Here is a 24751-nt window from a genome sequence, read left to right on the forward strand (position 1 = left end):
ATTTTTGACCGGAAGTCGTTATTTCCACTTTCGACATTTTTGGACCAAATCTCCGAAAGCATGGCAACACTGGAGAAATTTCTTCACCCAAGCGACACCTCTTGACAAGACACACAAACGCCTCATACAACTCGTCTTTCCCAAATGTTGCCAACTACTCGAAAAATGTCACCTTTCAGTTTTAATTTCACTTTACAAAATTCGACAACCGTCATTCAGGACTGATTTTTCGCAGGCAACCCTATACCACCGTGTTCATAATGAAATAATCTTTATTTTCATTTATATTTGATTGAATTATCAGACCGATGCAAAATGCTCTATCAATTTACCTGTTTATACCTGGCAACCCGAGAGTTATGACTGGAAAAGAATAGGCAACCTAACGTTTGCATATTCTATGGGTTTCATACTTTCGATTGGTATGGAGTTTGTTTAATAATCAAACCGATGAAATATTTAAAAATAAAACTTTTTTTAATGATTAATTAATCATATCCTGGACTGAAATTTACTAGGCAACCCTTAAGCAATATAATTATTGACATGTTAAATTGAATATAAAATATGTTTCATCAAATAAGCATCTCGATGAAGGTCCTTGTATAGCGGGATCTTATACTACTATAATTTTCAAAACAAAAATATCTATGTTGCTGAAATTTTCCTCAGTCATCAAGATCAGACAGAGGAGACATAGCCGCTAGGATCCCTTTGGGTTCGCTACTCTAAAAACTAAGGTCTGAAAATGGGACATAATGCTGGAGCTAAATTAAGAAGAACCACTTGCCAGCTCCATCATCAGGCAATGTTGCTGTGCATCCCAAATTAATAGATATGCTTAAAGATGAAACAATGTAATATTTGATAAAGACTCGGTAGTTATAAAAGCCCTATTATGTTTCGAAGTTTTGGATTGAGAACATGTACCTACCTACCTACTCAATAAAGATAATATCAAGTAGGTACTCGTATACAGGGTGTCCCAAAAAGTAAGCTCAGTGTTAGAGAAATAGTAGGGCTACCTGAATCACCCCCATGTATGTTTCGCAATTTTTGATAGTTTTCGAGTTATTATTGTTTTCTGTGCTTATGCACTTTTGTGGTCACTGTAGCGCGAATAGTCAAGTTACATACCTGTTTTTTTACTATTATTAGATGAATACTAGGCCTAGCTGATTCAAAAGTATTTACATCCATAACACGAATGTAAACTAAAAACATTAAAAATATGTATGTCGTAAAAAAAAAACATAACTCGAAAACTATTAAAGTCGCGGTGATTCGGGTAGCCCTAGTGATGCTCTACCTCTGGGATTTGGCTTTACACTACTTTTTGGGACACCCTGTATACTCGTAGGTTATTGGGTAATGCATATAGCCTACTATTTTTATTGCAAACGCAAGAAGAGTAATAAAACTTCAGCGTAGTGGTAAAACCCCGGCAAATAGGTCAACTTTTATTCCTTTGATTTACCTATTAAAATGAGGTTATACCTATGCGTACTAAATAGAAACTACATATTTTAATTCTTGAGAATATAAATGTAGGTAAACAAAAACGAGAAAAAGATTTGACGCTACTACCACGTCATGTTAACACCCGACCTTTACTGGACCGCTCAATATAATTAATAGCCGTCAATATAGTTAACACGTGTTTTTGATAAAACACTACGACACCTGGCTTTGGGTGCGCCTACCACTACCACACATGCCCAATGGCCAGCCAACAAGACCCCTGCATTGTTTATGCAATTCATACGCTATCCTACAGCGTGGCAGGTCTCAGATGAGTGGTTGCCTCGCACGCACAATACAGGTGACCAGATACGTAGGTTTTAGTAGCATTTGTTCAGTCTAAGCATGGGGTAGAGACTTGAGGGGTCATTACAGGCTGGTCGTTTAGTTGGTATCAGGGGGCCGACTTAAATAAAAGGTAATGTTATGAAGGGATGCCCCGTTTGGGGTAGACACCGATTCAAGGAATCCGAAGTCGATCGATTTGCGATGGGAAGCAGTGTTTCTATGTTAGCGGGTAATAGTTTTTGTTTACTTTGTTTCACCCTAGTAATCCTTGATGATGATGAATGCATAATTTCACTGAAAAAGGCCATAGAAGGTAGTTTTGCCGGGCTTTTCCCGCACTTAGCCTCTAAGCCTTAAATATTAAGTAATAACGTTTCGAAAATTAATCTCAAGTACCTAATCCCTACTTATTTGAATTTCTTTCCATTTTCAATTAAACATTTTTAATAACTACCGCCAGAACATAAATGTTTAGGGCACGGTTTAGGGTGTGAGTAAATAGGGTAATCGGACCGCTTCAATCTTATCCACATTTATTTTCTTCATTATTTTCCATGGTAGGAAACAGCTTTGGAACGTGGAATCCAAAAAAAATTCCTCCAGTCATCGCTGAATCTATATTGTTCAAAACGCGCCATCTGACAATTCTATTCAACACTACCCTACCAACCCTTCTGCTTTCCTGACCCTGCTCAAGCTCGCAGTTCTGAATGGCTATAATTTGGTTTTGGGCGTTTGACAGAGGGGGCATTACTAGTAGCTACTCAGAATTTTGGAAAATACACGACTCTTAATTTTATGTACATTTCTCATGATCCCTGAACTTATCATCAAAATAGTTATTTGAAAAATGATATAACTATAATTTGGATCGAACGAGATGAAGGAATGATGGATAGATTTTTGTAACTCTTTTACGCAAAAAATACTGAACGGATTTTGATAAAACTTTATAAGGACCAAGTTAGAATTAAAAAGAACTCATTTAATATGAAAAAGATTATATTTCATACCAATTTAACATGACAAAGACATTACAACCATGATAGCATTCTTTATACTACAACAACTTCAAAAATAAATAAATTTCATCGGTCAGAATCCATAAAATATTTATTACTCTATAAGGATTACTATAAGATAGCTGAACATACATTACCATCACAACTGATGATAACAAACTAGCAGCATTTATTACAATGACAAGTTATACCATCAACTTGCTGACTAGATAGCTGACAGAACAAAACTACAGTTTTTTAGTAGAATAATTAGACCCCTAAGGCTTAAGTCCACCAAATCCATAATCACAATGAAGCTTCTATACAAGATTTCTGGGATTTAAGTACACTATTGTTTGCCAGTATTATGTAAGTAACGCACAACAATTTCAAAATGTTGCCGTCACAACATAATCTTTGATATGCACGTTTACAATATCAAATACCGACACATTAAATTCAACTTTGAATGAATCTACCAATTTTAATTTTACTAGGATCCATGAGCAACAGACTGGGAACTCTATTTAAAATCATAGTCCCGAAGAAAAACATTATCAACATCGCAACAAAACTAGCCGTTTCTCATTGACAAAGACTGTTCTATTGAACAAATTGGTGAACGCGAGCCTTGGTGGAAATTGGTGGAGTACTTGAACCAAGTAAGACGTACTCGCCTCAGTACACCCTCGGCACTGGTGGAATGGTCTCCACTTCAGCAGTGAGGGTCTTGTCGATGACCGGTCGGTACCCGATGGTCACCTTCCCCGAGGCAAGGTCCACCAAGGATGTGCTGTGCTTCCGCCAGTGCTGCTCGAGAGGCTTCTTTGTCTGAAAAATTAAACATTCAGAGATTAGACTTCTGTAACTTAAACTGTATTTTGAGAACCGTCGTCAAGTTGATCTGCTAACTTGCTGCATAATGAAGCCCAGTACGTTTTGACTTTTTAGACAGGTTTTGTTAAACAAGGTTTGTTCATGTGCTGTCAGCGGGCGGCCGTACCTGTACCTCCGCTGTACAGTAGACCTCATCCTGACATGCAGGGAAGTTGTCCTTAAAATTCGCAATTTTAATAAATTCATAACTTTAGGCTTACTGCAGTTAGCTGTAGTCAGTCCATCCTCTTTCAGAGACGTCGTTCCCAAAAGGCGCAACTTCATTAACTCACAATAAATGACGTGAACAGCTGACATCCTTCCGTAGGGCTTGCTCGTCCTCGCACTACGGGAAGTCGCCTCTAAACACAACCTGAATACAATAAGGCTGCTGACCTGTCCTTCTGTGCTCTTGCTGTAGTCCATCTCGTCCTCCCTCTTGGGGAAGTCGTCGCGGAAGTGCGCGCCGCAGCTATTGGTGACAACGTTCAGCTGATGTCAGTGGTTTCCATAGGAAAGTCGCCCTTATGAGCGCCTCTAATAGGTTCAATGTTGAGCAGCTCACCTGTCCTTCTGTACTCTTGCTGTAGTCCATCTCGTCCTCCCTCTTGGGGAAGTCGTCGCGGAAGTGCGCGCCGCAGCTATTGGTGACAACGTTCAGCTGATGTCAGTGGTTTCCATAGGAAAGTCGCCCTTATGAGCGCCTCTAATAGGTTCAATGTTGAGCAGCTCACCTGTCCTTCTGTACTCTTGCTGTAGTCCATCTCGTCCTCCCTCTTGGGGAAGTCGTCGCGGAAGTGCGCACCGTAGCTATTGGTGACAACGTTCAGCTGATGTCAGTCATTTCCATAGGAAAGTCGCCCCTATGAGCGCCTCTAATAGGTTTAATGTTGAGCAGCTCACCTGTCCTTCTGTGCTCTTGCTGTAGTCCATCTCGTCCTCCCTCTTGGGGAAGTCGTCGCGGAAGTGCGCGCCGCGGCTCTCGGTGCGGTTGCGCGCGCACGCGACCACCTGCACGGCCGTCTGCAGCATGTTCTGCAGCTCCAGCGTCCGACCAGTTCATACATATGGTGGATATCATTCTTGGGTGGGCAACGTTCAGACTTTGATCGGAACCTTAACGCTGTAGTAGGACGTCACTTTAATAAGAAACAACCTTAGGGATTGTTGTGTTCTAGCTCCTTACGAGCGCGGCGTCGTTAAAAGAATGAGTCTCACCTGTCTGCAGGATTGCTGTAGGCCGTCCATCTACATTCAGAGACGTCGTTCCCAAGAGGCGGAACAATATTAACACACAACAAATGACGTGAGCAACTGACATCCTTCCGTAGGGCTTGCTCGTCCTCGCGCTTGGGGAAGTCGCCTCTAAACACAACCTGAATACAATAAGGCTGCTGACCTGTCCTTCTGTGCTCTTGCTGTAGTACATCTCGTCCTCCCTCTTGGCGAAGTCGTCGCGGAAGTGCGCGCCGCAGCTATTGGTGACAACGTTCAGCTGATGTCAGTCGTTTCCATAGGAAAGTCGCCCCTATGAGCGCCTCTAATAGGTTCAATGTTGAGCAGCTTACCTGTCCTTCTGTGCTTTTGCTGTAGTCCATCTCATCCTCCCTCTTGGGGAAGTCGTCGCGGAAGTGCGCGCCGCAGCTATTGGTGACAACGTTCAGCTGATGTCAGTGGTTTCCATAGGAAAGTCGCCCTTATGAGCGCCTCTAATAGGTTCAATGTTGAGCAGCTCACCTGTCCTTCTGTACTCTTGCTGTAGTCCATCTCGTCCTCCCTCTTGGGGAAGTCGTCGCGGAAGTGCGCGCCGCGGCTCTCAGTGCGGTTGCGCGCGCACGCGACCACCTGCACGGCCGTCTGCAGCATGTTCTGCAGCTCCAGCGTCTCGACCAGGTCATACATACGGCGGATGCCATTCTTGGATGGGCAGCGTTCAGACTTAGATCGGAATCTTAACGCTGTAGTGGGACGTCACTTTAATAAGACACAACCTTAGGGATTGCTGTTTTCTAGTTCCATAAGGAGCATGGCGTCGTTAAGACAAATGAGTAGAGCAGCTCACCTGTCTGCAGAATGCTGTAGGTCGTCCATTCTCTTTCAGAGACATCGTTCCTAAAAGGCGCAATTTTCATAATTTTCCTAAGTCACAATAAATGACGTGAGCAGCTGACATCCTTCCGTAGGGCTTGCTCGTCCTCGCGCTTGGCGAAGTCGCCTCTAAACACAACCTGAATACAATAAGGCTGCTGACCTGTCCTTCTGTGCTCTTGCTGTAGTCCATCTCGTCCTCCCTCTTGGGGAAGTCGTCGCGAAAGTGCGCGCCGCAGCTATTGGTGACAACGTTCAGCTGATGTCAGTCGTTTCCATAGGAAAGTCGCCCCTATGAGCGCCTCTAATAGGTTCAATGTTGAGCAGCTCACCTGTCCCTCCGTACTTTTACAGTCCATCTCATTCTCTCTCTTGGGGAAGTCGTCGCGCAAGTGCGCGCCACGGCTCTCTGCAGCATGTTCTGCAGCTCCAGCGTCTCGACCAGTTCATACATACGGCGGATGCCATTCTTGGATGGGCAGCGTTCAGACTTTGATCGGAATCTTAACGCTGTAGTAGGACGTCACTTTAATAAGAGATAACCTTAGGGATTGTTGTGTTCTAGTTCCTTAAAGAATAAGTAAAGCAGCTCACCTGTATGCAGGATTGCTGTAGGTCGTCCATTCTCTTTCAGAGACATCGTTCCTAAAAGGCGCAACTTCCTAAGTCACAATAAATGACGTGAGCAGCTGACATCCTTCCGTAGGGCTTGCTCGTCCTCGCGCTTGGGGAAGTCACCTGAATACAATAAGGCTGCTGACCTGTCCTTCTGTACTCTTGCTGTAGTCCATCTCGTCCTCCCTCTTGGGGAAGTCGTCGCGGAAGTGCGCGCCGAAGCTATCGGTGACAACGTTCAGCTGATGTCAGTCGTTTCCATAGGAAAGTCGTCCCCATGAGCGCCTCTAATAGGTTCAATATTAAGCAGCTCACCTGTCCGCCTCTAAGGCCGGGTTCCCACTATGCCGGACCGGCATTTCTGCCGGAAACCGGACACCGGTGTTCACATTACACCGGATCACCGGATCCGAAATCCGAGCCGAATGAAGTGCAGGAAGCACGGGCGCGGCGGGGTGGGCCGCAACTCGTTCACATTACTCCGGTCCGGTGATTTTGCTGGATTTTTGTAGCGACAAAACGCTCGGTAAAAATGCCGGACTCGGCGAAAATGCCGGATCCGGGATAATGTGAACAGCTTCATACAATTGTACCGCCGCTAGGCCTTCCGGCGATTTTACCGGACCGACATTTTCGCCGGTCCGGCATAGTGGGAACCCGGCTTAATAGGTTCAATGTTGAGCAGCTCACCTGTCCTTCTGTACTCTTGCTGTAGTCCATCTCGTCCTCCCTCTTGGGGAAGTCGTCGCGGAAGTGCGCGCCGCGGCTCTCGGTGCGGTTGCGCGCGCACGCGACCACCTGCACGGCCGTCTGCAGCATGTTCTGCAGCTCCAGCGTCTCGACCAGGTCGCTGTTCCAGTTCAGACGACGGTCGGACACTCGGATCTCTTCGAAGGTCTTGTACCACTTTTGGATTTCTGTGTTCGCTGTTGGCGAGTAGAGCAGTTAAATGACCTGTGGCCTAATTCACGTATTTCGACACAGTCAAAATCTCGCTGACTTTTAAAAGTCGTCCCATTGAAAAACAGTCCTAAATCCATATAATTTCGATAGAACGATTACTCGATAGGATCGCAACTCAGCGATTTGTTGCCGTTGAAGTTTTGTTACGTGAATACTACTACTCGCGCTACTGTTGTTGCTATCGAAAATGTGCGCAAAATATTCGAACAGACACACTATTCTAAGTGTTGCCTAAAGTCATGATTCATGTTCGTGAAGAAGCATGTTTGCTACGTAACATTTACGTATTAGGGCGACTCAACATGTTATAGCGCATTGAGAATGAGCTGGCTAGTATTTTATTCCCAAATGCTTCAAACGCGGCACAGTCATACTGACATAAAATATACCAAACGTGTAAGCATAAAACAAAGGGAGATATTACTACTATATTTGTGCTCCAGCAATTCAACAGCCTTTCAATCACAGTCACGCTTTTCAAGTTGAAGAAAATTCTACACTCACTGCAAAAACCCAACAAACATCTGACCAGTCCTCTCCCATTGAATAAATGGTTACATGAACGGGCTTTTACTCAAGTAAAAAGGCAAAATTACCTTCATCAAGCAGCTTGGCTTCTCTGAACACGCCGCACTTGTTCTGCATCGTGAAGCGCATGCCCTCGCGTAGTTCGCAGGTGGGCGCGCACCCGTTCGCATTTCGTACCTTGTCCAGGTTGTCCAGACTTGACTCGACCAGGTTCTGAAAACAAAATGAAACAATATCCTGCAGCTGATGATGAGACGGAGACTGCCAGCCGTTTTCTTTGACGGCTAAAGCCTGGTCCGTGAGCACGTAGAATCCCGTCCAATGACCCCAAGCTACCCATCCCTATCGCTCGCGCGTAATTATGTTGCTGTCGCGCTCGCACACTCACTGCGGGCGCCCGACGCACAGTCGCGACTATAATATTCCTGGATTCTGCGTGCTCACGGACCAGGCTTTAATAAGGGTCATGAAAGTGAAAAGTCATTGCGTAAGGCGCAACAGGCAGTACAAGAAGCTTGCGCATTTCCAACCTTTTTTCTTCATAGATACAGATAAAAGTAAATATTCGCTGATAATCTCACGTCTTTCAGAGTCATCTGCTTTTCCCCAGGTTTGTTCTTTTTTCCAATATCGATGGAGATGGCCTTCCCAAAGACCACGATGTCTAGGATAGAATTGGCTCCCAGCCTGTTGGCGCCGTGACAGTTGCTGACGGCCTCGCCAGCTGCGTACAGACCCGGCACTACACAGTCCGAGCCATCTTGGAACATAACCACCTGAAATAGAGTAGTACTAAGTATACGCATGTCATGTCAAAAGTGTGCAATAATAAAATTTTATCAATATCTGTCAGGCATGACTGCAACGTAGGTGATGATGGATATGCTATGCCATGAGGTAGAAATGCCACAAATTATTCACACTGAGCGTCGCGAACCTTCGTTGCACAAAAGTAGCATTTGTTTTTTATCAAACACAATTTAAGTTCAGAGGGTTTAGTGTGAGTTTATATCAAACGTCATCACTAGCGAGCGCGTCAAAGTATGTATATAAATGAAGGTTCTAGAAAATTTTCATATTATTTTTTAAGGTATGTAAACTCACAATAAGCCCTCAGATGAAAGAACGCATACCGATAAAAAGGAACGTACTAAGGCCGAGTTGCAGCAACATACTATAATCGTAACTAGAACAAAAACGTGTGTTTTTGTATGGAGATTGACAGATTTTTGACGTTTGTTAAAGTTAAAGTACAATGGGGTAACTCAGTCTTACGTAACATAGCAGGCTGTTGCAGTGCTTGATCATAGTACATGAATCATTTTCTACACTCTAAATAGAATTACCTCTCCTTTAAAGTTGATAGGGATGCCCCCCATGGTGTAGTGAACGGTTGGGATGATGGGGACGGGTTCCTTCGTGACGTCGACGCCAGTGAAAGTGAACGCCGTCTCCGAAATGCCGGGAAGTCTCTCATGAATCACTTCTGGCGCCAGATGGTGCAGCTGGAGATACATGTGGTCCTTCTTTGGACCAACGCCGCGGCCTGAAAATGAAACAAACATATTCTTCAGTAAAAATAATACATTGCAAAAGAAGTTGTATTTACCAATTTTGAAAAATTTGAATGAAATATGTAGTTTACTGACATTTCACGACTTTCTTAACATCGCAACAGATACCCATTTATTTTTCACTAGCTGTGCCCGCGACTTCATACGCGTGAAAACACGTTTTCGCAACATTTTTCATTGTTGGTCTGCTCCTATTGATCGTAACGTGATGTTGTATAGCCTATAGCCTTCCTCAATAAATGGGCTATCTAACACTGAAAGAATTTTTCAAATCGGACCAGTAGTTCCGGAGATTAGCGCATTCAATTAAACAAACAAACAAACTCTTCAGCTTTATAATATTAGTATAGATTTGACTTGATAGTAGAGGGCTTGAGCTCAGTATCCTGCTTGGTCAGCAAAGACTTTGCTTTATTATTATATTAAGCAGTCCCAGTTTTGGAAACCAGCAAACAATTAAATAATTGGTAAATTATCGTCAAGCGGCTAAGCACTCGTTGGTTTTCAATCGATTTTACTTTTTCAGGAAAATGATACGGAACAAGTAGTAGGATATGTGGGGTTCTCATTGCATAAAAATGACCAAGTGCGAGTCTTACTCGCGCACCAAGGGTTCTAGGTATACAGACTTCATTAATTAACTACGGTCTCACATATTTTTTCAGGTATTTGATTATTTCTTTTCCCCCAATATCGACTTACGGGAATTCTCAGAAATTAAAACCTTATTTGTTTATACCATACATACCTCTTAAAATAACGAGTTTAAGTACTTTTTTGCTTTTTATTGTGTACTAATAGAAAATACACAGTAAACAGGTAGGTTAATTTCGCGCGGTGTACATCGAACCAACCCTTGTGACGTCATTTTGTAAGACTAGTACCTAAATTCGCCGGGAGGAACGTTGGAGGTTTAGCTCTGTGGCAGAGCGTTGCACGTAGTGTGCAAGTTCCGGGATCGAATCCCGGCGTCTCCTCGAGAAGCAAAATCCTCTTTCCACGTTTTGCTGCTTTTTTAAGAAAAACAGTTTTATTGTTCTCACCGCTGAGACATTTAGTATCTCAAAATAATGTACAAAATCAACAAGTGGGCTTAGATTTAGTTTATAAGTATTTTTTTAATTAGGATTGCTAAAGCGGTATATCAAGAGATAACGATTCACATAGCTAATACGAACATAATAGCTAAATGTGGATCATCTTAATCCCATAGTTTTATTGTCATATCAATAGAAAAGGCATCTTTTCATAAACCTCTATAAAAAGAACAAACCGACAAACTCTGGAAAAGCGCGCCCTCTACCACCCCTTCTCTACATTACCACGTTGTCGGCTGTCGCACGCAAGGGTTGCTAGTTAGAATTACATTCCGAACTCTTGGTGAAGAGGGCACTAATTGAATGTATTGTTGTTTATTCCCTTGTCAAATGTTTGAAGATCAGACTGAAATGGTCATATTTTTGGATTTGTTTAGCATTTTCAGTATTCCATGTAAATTTCAACTTTGAGGCTCCACGCGTTCCTGAGAAAATAAGGGTTCGTTTTGATCTTGAAGTACAGATCCCCTAAAAGGGACCAAGAGAGAGTTAACTATGTAATTACTAACAAAATAAAAATAAATAAGTACTACTACTGTATTATTATTTATGATCCAAATATACCAACATGATGCAATAAACATTTATGACTATGACTAAGGCCCGATTCGACCAAACTTTTATCCGAGAATAACTCCTGGTATAACTGGTACATTGACAGTTTCAGTATGCGAAATATGTCAAGACTGATATGATTCTGCGATTTATAATTGTTTGGTCGAATCCACCCTAAGAAAGTCAGCCAACCTTGTCGTATCTCCGTGGCGATGGACCGGGAGACCACGTCCCGGCTGGCCAGGTCCTTGGCGTTGGGCGCATACTTCTCCATGAATCGCTGGCCCTCGCTGTTGACCAGGTAGCCGCCTTCCCCGCGGCAACCCTCCGTCATCAAGCAGCCGGAGCCATACATGCCTGTTACCACAAAATGTTTCAAGATAAAAATCTCATTACGAATTATTATTTCTTTCTTTGTTTGGATAGTACTGGTTACGAGCGAAAATGTTCTTAGAATTTAAAATCTCTGATCTCAGCCTCGCTACGAATACATGAGTGCCAAGTAGTCCAGTCAATGAATGCCTTAACGACGGTGTAGAGAGAAATCCGTGGAACACAATTTCTGACCTCGGGACTTTATTTAGCCTAGTTAGGTGGTGAACATAGCAAAAGTCCCCGCCCTTAGCCCTTGAGCCGGCGGGGAGAGGGGGGTTTAAAGGTACCACTTTTCGGTTTTTCGCTTAATCCTCGGAAACTATGCGTCCTAGTGACATGACTACTATGAACCAAAAAAAGCTCGTGGCAAGATTTTAATAAAATAATAAAATCTTTATCTTCTCTTTCACAATCTATAAAAGTTCATTTGGTCTATTATTATACATGTGCTATGAATGAGGGTTTTCGCGATTGAAAAATCCGCGAGATGGCAATACGTAGACGCGAGGTCCAAATGCTGCATGATTGGTGGATATCTGTCAATGTCATGTCAAAAATAACCAATCATGCAGCATTTGGACCTCACGTCTACGTATTGCCATCTGGCGGATTTTTCAATCGCGAAAACCCTCATTGGCATAGATTATGAGATACTGGCAACTATACTAGGTTAATAATAATATACACCGTGTTACTTTGCATTCTTGCCATATTCACAGAGATAAAAGTAGGGAACAATACCTATTATTTAAGATAAACAAGAGACTCCCATAAAGAAAGTACACTGACTTTTTAGTAAATTTGGTATTGCAGTACAAATTGGAATAAACCAATTTTGTCTGGCACGTTCTACAGGTGCAATTGGAATAAACCTAGTGGGCGTGGCCTAGTTCTTATTAATCTGTGATGTTTTTGGCTCTGGGTACCAGCCTTTTTATCCAGTCATAATAATTACTTTAAAATACTCTTCAGTTGATTTTAGATTTTCCTTTCTACTTTACGGGCTTAGGACCGTCAAAAATATGTAATAATTATTAGGCTTTTAATTATTTTATAACATTGTTCCCTATTTTTATAAATTAATAAATTAAGTATGAAATGAAATCACCTTATTCACAATTAATTATTTATTTATAAGTTCCTACTTACAAAGTTTACGCACTGCGAAGCAAGTGTTCAAAATGTCCTCCGTTCTGATGAAGGCACAGTCTAGCACGGCGAAGCGTAGGTATTTCGCTTTAGTTTTCGCGACACATCAACGTTTTGTCTCACAGTTTCGCTGAAACAATACTTTCACATAACACGTTTGTCGTTTACACTATCTCTTCTGCGCATACCAGGTCATTTCAAGTCCATTGGTGTTAGGTCCGAGGATCGTGGTGGCCAAGCTACTGGACTCCCTCGTCCAATCCACTGTTCACCAAACGTATTATTCGCGCACTTGACGTCCTTATTGTGGGGGAGCACCATCCTGCTGGTAGTAGAGCATTTGGTGTAACGCTAAGGGTACGTCATCAAGCATTTCGTCTAAGACGTCTTGCAGACACTCCAAGCACCATTTTGATTAAATTATTCGTTGTTTGAATACACTTCAGTCATTTTTGTATTATTTATAACGTGATTTGTGATTGATGGATTTCTCAGTTTTTTACAAAGTGTCAAAAAGACATTTTAAAGACAATAGATTGCAATAGATTTTTAAAAATACAATAAAAAGTAAAAAAGTCTCCATCGCCATCGCTAACAAGTGATGTGCATGCGTTACGATAATTAGTGATGTGTTTAACAGATTGTCGATAAAATAAAATACTCAAAATTAAAACTCAACATTTTCGGGCATTATTTTTTAACGGATTTGTGTTCAGTATCAGTAATATAGTTACCTCTGTAAATATGGCAAGAATGCAAAGTAACACCCTGTATATTTCTCACACTTCAACTGGCATTGGATTCAACATCGGATTCTGACACTTTTACAGTTATGATACCATGAATATCAGTTTATGGTCCTCATTATTTTTATTTTATTTACGACCTTCGACCAGTTGGACACTTTAGATAGCTTCTTGTAATAGTGTCAATGTATTTTTAGCTTTTAACGCAAATCTAGTCTTCAAAACAGTTTAATCGATTTATTTTATTATCAAAATCGATATTTTATTGTCTATGATGGCCGCAGGAACATCACTATACATGGACTCCCAGCAATAAAGTACGGTAATGCCTCGTACAGATTTTATCGGCAAAAATTATGGAACTTGATAGGTTTTAGACCATGCCACGCACCAAAACGTCCGGAAGTTGTAATAGTATTATAGAATAAACGTTAAAAGACTTATTTATTTAATTTTTAATTTGAAGTGTTAATGCACAGTAGTTTTTGAGTGATGAGGACTCAAAAGTGGCTCAAAGTGATTCGTCTAAATATACGCACGGTGTAGTCCCCTCGCTGGAACTAGGCTTAACATGCTCCCGCATGTCTAGAATGATTGCTCAATGTTGATTTAGTCGATTTTCTCCTGATGGGAACATGTAAGACAAAAATAAAATTTCCAATATTACAGACTTTCTAGAGCAGATGCCACGAAAACTATACAATTTATGGAAAAACTTGTCGATCTCATCTGTAGCAAATTGAATATGCTTTTATTGGTTCAAAGTAGTCATGTCACTAGGACGCATAGTTTCCGAGGATTAAGCGAAAAACCGAAAAGTGGCACCTTTAAACCCCCCTCTCACCGCCGGCTCAAGGGCTAAGGGCGGGGACTTTTGCTATGTTCACCTCCTAACTAGTCTAAATAAAGTCCTGAAGTCAGAAATTGTGTTCTACAGTTTTCCATCTATAATGCTTTATTGACTGGACTAAAGGTCCTAAAAGACAAACAAAAACGCGCAGCCGCGCCTTATGGTCCTTCGAGCCGGATCTGAACCTATTTTCATTTCGGATTTTCTCTGTCACTCTCGCCCATAAGAGGCTTTTGGTTCTTGTGAATGTTAGACAATACGTACGTTTCTCCTAATACGGACCTGCAAAAAAGGTCCTGTCCTTCCCGAACACTAATCCGGGCCTTAACAAGCACTTTCAGGGCAGATACGTACCATCCTAGACTGCATCTCCCTTCAGGTGCGATGGTGGTCAAATACCTGCCTTGTTGTGCATAAAAAAAGGTAGAGTTCACACGTACCAGTAGGATGGAACTGTATGAACTCCATGTCCTGCAGCGGTATTCCGGCCCGCGTGGCCATGGCGCAGCCGTCACCAGTGCAGGTGTGTGCGGCGGTGCAGGAGTACCACATTCGAGGGTACCCGCCAGTCGCGACCACCGTGTTCTTTGCTTGAAACCTGGAACACACAAGCTAGCGTCACTCACCGCTGATCTGTGACATCAATAGACTAAGAGCTGGTGAACGCTAGACCTGCGTCATTTTATAAAAGCTGAAAGTTTGTCAGCGTATGCTCCCAATATAGGATAGAATGTTGGTGAATTATGAAGTTTAGGTCATCGTGGCTTTGGCAGCTATACTAAAAACACTGTCTGGCAAGGAGATGGAACTGTCAAAACTGTCTGGCTGATGTGGAAACAACTTCTAATCATTGCCCTTACATAAAAATCAGATTTTATGGTAAGTTTTTTTAGGATAGCTGAGTGAGTAAAAAAATGCAAAACTTTTTGCAAAACATTGAATGATTTCTCAGGAGCTTGAGGGGGCGCCGGGCATCGATCCCGGGTCTCTCGCTTGACGGGAGCACTCTACCAGCTGAGTTACACCCCCGATACACAAATGGGCAAATTTCAGGTACTAATTCTAAGCAGGACATCACAATTTGTATGTATTTTGGGTTTATTTAAAATAAATAAGGCTTGATTTTATGAGATTTGATGTGAATGGTATTTTATAAAGTTAATTTTACTGGTTACTATTCCAATGAAAGTTAAAAGGACCACCAAATCAATTACGTAATAAACTCAGAAAAAGCGCGCCCTCTATCATCCTCACTCAATATTAACATGTTGTCGGCTTTTGCATGAAACTTCATGAAAGGTTTGCCGACTTGCCGGTTAGAATTACATTCCCGATTCTCGATGGAGAGGGCATTATTTGAATGTAGCTTAACAAAATTCTGTTAAACTATTTTTATATTAGACTCTTAGAAGGTTATTAATGTAAATTATGAAAGGAAATGTAATAAAGGAAAATAAAACTTCCACAAGACGCCGTCACATTTGGTAGGATTCATTAGAAATTTCAGTCAATAGAACTGGAACTGAAAAACTGTGGCGGAGTGACGGCTACAGACTACGCAATGACTACGAGGTCCGTTCCAGAGGAATACAAACTTTAGTAATTTATTGTATTACTTGTACCAGCTTATCATGCTAGCTGAACTGACCTCGTATATCCAGCAATAATAGGGCATAACGCTTGCAACGATGCTTGCTTAAGTGAAACAGCAAATCGAACACACAGCGTTGAATAGAGCTCTGTGATTGTTTCGTGTGCCACCTTGTGCGTCCGCGCGCAACGTGAGACCTTATAGTAATGTTTGTGCATACGGGCGTAAAACGGCTGAAATGAATGGGAAACCTTCAAACCTGTGAAGACTGCTATCGTCCATGTCCAACGCCAGGGCACCCACAACCTCGCCATCCTGGATGAGCAGGTCCAAGACGAAGAACTCGGAGAACAGATCGATGTTCGTGAACTTCGTACTGTATCCATACAGGGTGTGCAAGAGAGCGTGGCCTGTGCTGTTGAGTAGAAACCATTTGCAACATTTATATTTACAGAAGAAAATCCTTCACTGATACAAACTACCCGAAAGTGACGTCATTATTAAGGGCTGGGGAGATTTTGGAAGTGTTCATCATAAGGTCATTTATTTTCACCATCATCCCCTAATTTTTAAGTGACCCCTATAGTAACACTTAACAGACATTTTGTTTTCACAGGGGTCACTTAAAAATAAGAGATTAATGGTGAAAATGGGCATTAGTTTCTGTTGCAGGGGGACGAAGCTACACTTCTTAAGCTGGCCAATTTTGAGGGAGTTCATAAAAAGTATGATTTTCAAATTGTGATTTGGAGACTTGCTAACATTTTATGTTACATTAGGCTATTTGTGGTTCCAACTCCACGACTAAACTGTTTTTGGAACAGAAGTAAGTACAACAAAATACCGAACAGATGGCGCCCTTTAATCCGTTATTGATTTTCAACCCCTACCCCTTCGGACACCCCTGTCGTGCATGACAGGGATAGCAGAGCATCTGTCCTTGTCAATTATACGAAGGGTAATATTTCTTTAGTCATCCCCAAACTATTAAAAAACATGGATTTAGGTCTTCTCGCGCCTCTGTTTTAGAAACCGAGATAAAAACTATGTCCTTTCCCGGGAATCAGACTCTCGTATCTAACCCTTATATGGTATTCGACGCTGTAAGTATTGGGTATTTTTTAAAATAGAAATACTGCACTGGTTATCGTACGGGACAAGGTAAGAAATTTTTATATATTTTTGTCGGCCGTTTGGTGTAGTGGTTCAGAACGGACTACTATGCCGAGAGCTCCCGGGTTCGATTCCCGGCCGGGCAGAAATTGAAATGATGAATTTTAATTTCTGTGACGGGTCTGAGTGTTACTATGTATAATATGTATGTATTTAAAAAAAAGTATATAAGTAGTATATCCGTTAAGCTAGCACCCATAACACAAGCATATTAATTGCTTACTTTGGGACTAGATGGCGCTGTGTGAGATTGTCCAAAGATATTATATTTATTTATTTTTACATCCTATTCTACATCTCGCTTCAAATAACTGCCTTATTCTGGATTTTACTTACCGATCTGCAACACAGCACGTTCTTTTAGCCACCTTCTTCCCAAAATGGGTGCTGCCTCCTCCAAAGGACCGTTGGTAGATCTTCCCTTCTTGCGTCCTGGAAAACGGCATTCCCATGTTTTCCAGTTCGAATGCTACGATGGGGGCCTGTTGTGTTAGGTATTGAATGGAGTCCTGGAAATAACGATTTATTATCAGACTGGAATCTATACTTCTAGACTTTTACTAATAATATAAATGCGAAAGTAACTCTGTCTGTCTGTGTCGCTTTCACGCTTATACCACTGAAGGATTTCGATGTTTAGAGATATTTTATGTCCCGGGAAAGGACATAGGATAGTTTTTATCCCGGTTTTTTAAACAGAGTCGCGCGCGATAAGGTTTTTCTGTCACAGACAAAATTCCACGCGGTCGAAGCCGCGGGCGGAAAGCTAGTTGGATATAAATACGAGTATATAGGTACTCGTTATTATGGTAAAAACTTGGATAAATACCTATAAAATAATTTTGTTAGTCACAAATCGAGACTTGAAAATTGTATGCGTGAAAATTCGAGGGCCGTGATGTTAGCGAGAGAAAAACAAAAAAGAATCGAAATTAGTCGTCGAGAAAAGAATGCAGTTTTTTTAGTGGCCAGTGTCGTAAGGAGGTGAACGTGTACGGCTGTAACAAAATTATACCTTTTTTATTTTTTAAAAAGGATATTAGTCTTTTTTTATGCACCCAGGTGCGATTGCGGTTATTATGTGAGATGCAGTCTAGGATGGTACATTATCTGCCCTGTAAGTGCCTATTCACTCTTGCCTTGAATTTGCACAAGTTTTGCAATAGTCTAGCGGTGGTGGGGTTCGAACCTGCGTTCCTCGGATCTCGAGCCGGCAAGTCCGACACCTCAGTTCAACTATTGTATGTAGTTTCAATATTTTCAATGATAAGCGGCTAGCTAGTTGGGTTGTCTTTTTATCTTGATTCCAAACCACGAAACCCGAAGTAAATAAACAAAATAACCAATAATGATAATGACTTACCTGATCTCCCAACCAATCCGATCCTTTGACAGTGTCGTAGAAGTGCCACCGCCAATCGTCTTCGTGCATACTACCTAAAGAAACAAAGCACAATTTAAAAAAATAATAACACATAAAATGTATTTTTTGTGTCTGTTGTTTGGTTTGGAAAACCACTTAATTTAAAATGGTCAAGGAATAATATTGGAGTTCCCAGCCGAGTCTACATTTCAGTCAATAACGGTGCAGTGCTAGAGTAAGACTTCACATGAAGGAGATTAATTTTATTCAGCTATTGTCAGTGTTCCCGTGTCGGTAGACTGAAAGTCATCTTTGCTCATTTTATCGTAAAAAAACTTTTTGTTGGGGTTTTTATAGTGCCGCTAATCCACCTAAAAGGTAAAATAACCATGTCTGACAGAAAATAGCTCTTACGTAACATAAGTATTTACAACTCATGTTTTTTTTTGTTTTTCACAATGGTAACTATTTAAAACTACCTATTTCAAACGACCTTATTATGTTTCATGTTATTTGTAAAGTTTAATTTACGTCGAACAATGCAGTTGGTAAGTTAAAATTACTTTGTACCTATGAGAATTGTGTCATTTTAATCACATATCAGTCTCTAGGGGGGTTGCGTTTGTATAAGCTATTTACAGCAAATTACATCCGAAGACGTACGTAAAAACGTTTGTCGGAAAATCAAAATATTCATATTTAAGAGCATGATGTGTTGTCAATTTTATAAAACCTATAAAACGCATTTTATTTTTGCAAGTAGGCGCTTACATGTCCCAAAAGCACTTCTACACGTCGCAGTATTGACCCCACCACTGCTTCGGGACGATAAATGGGCCAGTGTTGAGAAGATATTTATTTTATAATATGAAAATTATTCCCATTTAATTAAAAGCATTAATTATTTGGCTTTCACATGGCAACTTAATCACTCGGTCCACTAAAGCCGTCATTAACGTCAGTGATATTTTTGAAAAGAAGCGGAAAGGACAATGTTCGTTCTCCATACATTGTTCGCCTAAGAACCAACAATTTTGACATATTACTACCCGAAAGCGAAATAATACGATTCTGTGTGTAAGAACAATGATTCCTGATGGACACTTGCCATAAAATTAATGATTAAGAATATTAAATCACAGCGATTTTATAATATGTCGTTTATGACAACATGGCGTCTAATGTATTGTGTGAATGTATGAACACCGATTCGCGAAAAATGTTTTGTATTGTCGTCACGCCGAGTCGCAGCCAAATAGTATAAAATAATAGAACAAGTTTTAGAAATACAACTCGGCATTCCACTTTTATAATATGCCCACATATTGCACGTAAATAAACAACATGAATCGTAGGTTGTTTCCACCCTTGTCATCTGACACATGAAATAAACTCCTATTGTATTATANTTTGAATGAAGGTTTCAAAAACATTTTTTACTGAATTAGAATTAAAAAGATAAAATGTGCCATAGTTCGAATTTTATTGTATGTGTAGTGGACGCATAAAGAAGTCAGAACTGCAGTTGGTTATCTTTTCATTAAATGATAGGTATAGGTGTACCAGAATCTCATGGTAAACAAAAATATTGGAAAAGTGTGTCTTTCATATGGCAAATGTCTATGGATTTATTGTCACCTGTCAAAGTAAATCAAGTGAACTGTCAGTCGCTGCAGAAATTTTGTAATCTCCTCATGCCTATTTGTTATTTTTGTGAAAAAGTCGAAAAAGCTCAAGCAAGTCATATTGTTTTCAATGTGTATTGTAAGATAAGGCATAATTCAAAGTCAATCTTTGATTTTAAAGCGCGTCGTTAAATTGACAGTAAGTTGGAGTGAAATTGGATACATTTAGTTTATTACCCAACTGCGTCAGAAGGGTTTTTTTTTAAATATTATTCTTATAATAGGTGCTTTATCGGGGGTTTCAGGTGTACCTCACAAATTGGTGCAGAGGAATGGTGAAAATGTTATGACCATGTAAATAAAATTGAAAAAGATTTCATCAAGTAAGATGTAAGATAGAATAATTAAAATGGTGGAAGAGCAATTTATAATAAATACCTCTTTATCTTGATCATCTATTGAAGAAAAGTGGAATCATTGGAATCGTTTTCTAGTTCTGAATGAAGTGATTAGTTATAAGTATGATACATAATAAAATTAGTAAGATAAAGGAATATACAATTTACTTATTTTTCAAGACATTTTCCTATTATTATTACTGACGGGATTGCTACCATGTACCTTAGTTTTGAGTTTCCAATATTTCGGCACTGTTGCAAGCGCCATGGTCACGAAGTAACTGAAGAAATTAAAACCTTTTACAACCCAATGGTGCGCATGTGTCGGCTATACGACGACCTGACATGCCGTGAAGAGGATTTAGATGTCTTTGACGTAAACCACAACAGATTTCGTAGGCAAGTGATAGACTTACTCAGTTCGGTGCCTCGCAAAGGTAACCATTAGAACGGAAACTTTAACTTTAAATTACTTTATTGTTTTATAATTTAATATTGTTATACTCTGTGTCGCTATTCATCATGCTGTGTGTATACAATTAGGTTGTCAATCTAGCTCTTAACTACTAACCATGTGTACTTAAGTATCTACTAACAAAACTCGATTGTCAACTGTAGTATATACCTAATAAATAAATAAATAAATAAATAAATAAACCAGACATCGTTCAGATGTGCGTTCAAAAGACCTGAGATTTAAAAAAATCCCACGTTTTGTTTNTAATTAATTAATAACAAACATAGAAAAAAAAAACATACGGGTCGAATTGAGAACCTCCTCCTTTTTTGAAGTCGGTTGAAAATAAGTACTTAAGTACATAACAAATCTACACGAGCAGTTTCTGTTTTATTGGAATCTACATGTGCAATTCATGTTTTGTTCGTGGTTTGGTTGGAATAATATGCACACAATTGTGGTTTTATGATGAATGGTCAAGTGTGAACTGACCGATGGTTAGTGTTCCGTGGAAACAAAGTGATAACTTTTTCAATCACCACAAATGGTATCAAGTCTGAACCTTTGTTCTTGTAAGTATAATCCTGAGGGGTTATTGGGGTTAGCCCCAATAAGAATGATCACTGCAGAGTTTTTGAGCCAACCCATCATTAAGGAGAGATTTTGGTAGGTAGGTAGACTTAGGTCTTTGTTCCAAAAAATATGTATGTGGAGCCAAGATACATTAGTAGTATTTTTTTGGGAAATGTCCTTTTATCAACAAGTTCATGATGTAGAAGCAAAATAATGATCAACTTAAGAATCTCACTTAAATATTTCGAATAGGTTTTAACATAATAGCTGCTGAACCTCAAAAAACCTCGGTTCGGTTTCAGCATTATAAGAACTCGGTCTATTGTTGATGTAAAATAATATTGCAGGTGAAATATTGAAAAAGTAGATATTGGAATTTGCTGGATAGTATTTTTCATGTGATGTGGTTAAATTAATCAGCTTTAGACTAGGCGCAGACCACCGATTTTTAGTTGACCGATAGTTGGGCCCGATTATAATTTGTATGAAGAATCGGCCAAATCAAATCGGTGTAATGTGCGCACTTCCATACATGCCCGTACTGATCAACTGCCCGACTAAACTATCGGCCGACGAAAAATCGATGGTCTGCGCCTAGGCTTATGTTTCGTAATTAGTACCAGCAGAGTAAAATAAGACTACCCACTTTACTATGCATCTCTTAAGGCGGTTATCACACTGCGCCACGCTCCGCCGCGGAGCGCGGGGCGACAGATTTAATCATTGTATGCAAGTACCTCAGTCTGTATAGAAAACACACGCGGCACTTCACACTGACAACGCGTCCGCGCGCGTGATTTTTTATATGAAAATCACGCGCTCCGCGGCGGAGCGCGGCGCAGTGTGATAACCGCCTAAGAGGCGATTAATCCATCAAACCCGAAGCGGTCGCATAAGACCCGGTTTCCACCAAGGCAAAGCAGAGCGGAGCGGAGAAGTGTTTTGAATAACCAATCAGATTTCATTATTTCCAATTCTCATATACGCTCTGTCATATTCTATAGAAAAAGACGGGCTGACGCTTCTCCGCTCTGCACCGCTTGACCCGCGTTGGTGGAAACCGGGCCTAAGACCGCGTAGTGATTGATTTCTATTGTGTCTCCATTCGCGGGGCTTGAACGGCTATAGGGATAAAATGGTAACATCAGGCTTCTCTCCGTCTGACCATCGTAGCGAATTACGTCTAATATGCTAAGCCTAGGCGCAGTTCATCGATTTTTCGTCGGCCGATAGTTTAGTCGGACAGTTGATCAGTATGGGCACCAAGTGCGTACATTACACCGATTTGATTTGGCCGATTCTTCATACAATTTAAAATCGGGCACAACTATCGGCTAACTAAAAATCGATGGTCTGCGCCCAGTCTAAATTTAAATTTACCCTGTCTCTTTTGACTGCAATGGGAACTCGTCCGTATTCACAAACGATGCTTGCTAAAGTGAAGCAACAAATCGAACGCACTGTGTTGAATAGAGCCATGTGATTGGTTCGCGTGTCACCCTGTGCGTCCACGCGCACTGTGAGACCTCGTAGTATGTGAAGAGTGTAATGAAACATTTTTTAGATTTGATGATTATGATGTTTATTAGAATATCAGCATACCTATTGAAGCGTTCATCCCGCCTTGCGCTGCGATGGTGTGTGACCTGGTCGGGAACAGCTTGCTGACGATGGCGACGGAGAACTGCTGCTGGGCCAGCCCCACGGCTGCGCGGAGACCAGCGCCGCCCGCGCCGATGATCAGGCAGTCGTGCGTGTGGTGCTGGATCTCGTAAGACCCTGACCTGGTGGGCACTGGAATGAGGAATTGTTGAGGTAACATTGTGTGGAGATCACTTGCCTTTTGATAACAGAAAACAAATTCATTGTTTGAAGCAGTACCACAGAATAATACTACGTACTTACACCGCCGTTTTTAAATACATAGTTTATTGTCTTTCTAATGCAAATGGGTGTAGAATACACGTGCGTGCGTCAATGCTCGCTCGTGATTGTCCTGTCGATTAGATATCTCAGGAGGAGTGTAACATGTGGTAAGTTAGTCCTGATAGGTATTAGCGTGTTCGTGTTTTTACCTCGGTCGCATACTTCGCGATATTTAATCATGAATCTACTCCAAGTCTTTGAAAGCAGATTTTCTTACAGACTTGTTACAGTCACCGGCCATCGTCTCATGACAACGTCTGCCCTCAAATAAGATACATGATTATTATGGTATCATTTCCCATAACCATACAAGCATGCCACCTCAAGCTACGGTTGAAAATAGCTTGCAAAAGCTTTAAACAATATAAAAGTTAATTTTAGTTACCTTTAAGTGGTATTCTTCTGCTAATGATAGTTCTGAAGTTGAGACATTTCTGCAACAACCAAATTACAAATCAGGCCAGAACTAAAAAAAAAGTAAAAAGTACTTATTTATTTGTAAAAGATGTCACATGTACTTTATTCTGGTGGTCTCTGCATTAAGCAAGAAAGCTTTTGTATCGCAGTGGCCAATACAAACAGTTATCATAATATATTATAATGACGTCGGTATCGATAGGACTATTCCAACTAACTGTATGGTAAAAGAAACGGGTCATATTATGCGGTATTGGCGTTCAACAGTATCACTATCCTTTCCAGTGTGTTACGACCTGGCCACTGCTGGCCAGTAATGGCGCATCCACACATGCCGGGCGGCGCGGCCGGCGGCCAAACCGGCGGCCAACCCGGCGGCCAGGACGGCACACTGTCAAGGCATTTTGAAAGTCGGCGGCAAACCCGGCGGCATAAGCCGGCGGCATGTGTGAATGCGCCAGAAATTCGTGAAAGTTATTTTAGTACTCGTAGATTGATATGCCAATCTATAAGCGGGTACGATACAGTTTAACTGAAAAAGATGGTTTTGCAATTGTGTTAAAACTCAGTCTGTTTTAAAATGCATTCGATCAATAGCTGGGTAGGGTTAGATGCTGGGGTTCCTAAATTTTGTAAGTTCCTAGAGTAAACAAAATATACTATGAACTTGGATAAAACAGTTACTAACCAATGCCATTGAAATCATAATTTTATTTTTATTTAAATTATCCTTGATTATTTAATTTAATTATCCAATAAAATTATCAAAGTTGTTTATTATATTGACGGGTGCCGCAATTTGACACTTGACATAAAGTTCATTTGTTTTTAATTTTTTCAGACAGCCAGTATTAAACAAAAAGTTTTACTTTGAATTTATGTTGATATAAAATAAAATAAAACTCTGGAATAAAAGAAAAAAGGAGGAATAAAAATTATCAAATTCAAATTCTAATTCAAATAATTTATTTGTGAAACACAGGTAAGGAGTAGGTATGATGT

At 40.7% G+C, this 24751-nt stretch overlaps 1 protein-coding gene across 1 annotated transcript; it reads right to left on the bottom strand.

Annotated features, from left to right (window-relative positions):
• Window positions 1-2911: 2911 nt before the first annotated feature.
• LOC114351812 (succinate dehydrogenase [ubiquinone] flavoprotein subunit, mitochondrial) lies at window positions 2912-24455 on the bottom strand. Its single transcript, XM_028303144.1, has 13 exons — window positions 24438-24455; window positions 23718-23766; window positions 23009-23200; window positions 18354-18427; window positions 17327-17499; window positions 16077-16232; window positions 14667-14824; window positions 11299-11463; window positions 9227-9426; window positions 8462-8656; window positions 7949-8093; window positions 7080-7315; window positions 2912-3641 (listed from the first exon to the last, which is right to left on the bottom strand). The coding sequence occupies exons 1-13, from the start codon at window positions 24453-24455 to the stop codon at window positions 3489-3491; spliced, it is 1914 nt and encodes a 637-aa protein (XP_028158945.1). The 3' UTR covers window positions 2912-3488.
• Window positions 24456-24751: the final 296 nt, after the last annotated feature.

This window comes from Ostrinia furnacalis, unplaced genomic scaffold (assembly GCF_004193835.3).
Source record: "Ostrinia furnacalis isolate ACB-3 unplaced genomic scaffold, ASM419383v2 OfSCF1198, whole genome shotgun sequence".
Taxonomy (NCBI): domain Eukaryota; kingdom Metazoa; phylum Arthropoda; class Insecta; order Lepidoptera; family Crambidae; genus Ostrinia; species Ostrinia furnacalis.

What these genes read in the sequence shown, in the direction of transcription:
- LOC114351812 (XM_028303144.1), bottom strand. An exon ending in CAGAAGAATACCACTTAAAG is followed by an intron (nt 23,201 to 23,717) that starts GTAACTAAAATT and finishes TCCTCATTCCAG; the next exon opens with TGCCCACCAGGTCAGGGTCT. An exon ending in AGCAGATGACTCTGAAAGAC is followed by an intron (nt 8,094 to 8,461) that starts GTGAGATTATCA and finishes TTTTGTTTTCAG; the next exon opens with AACCTGGTCGAGTCAAGTCT.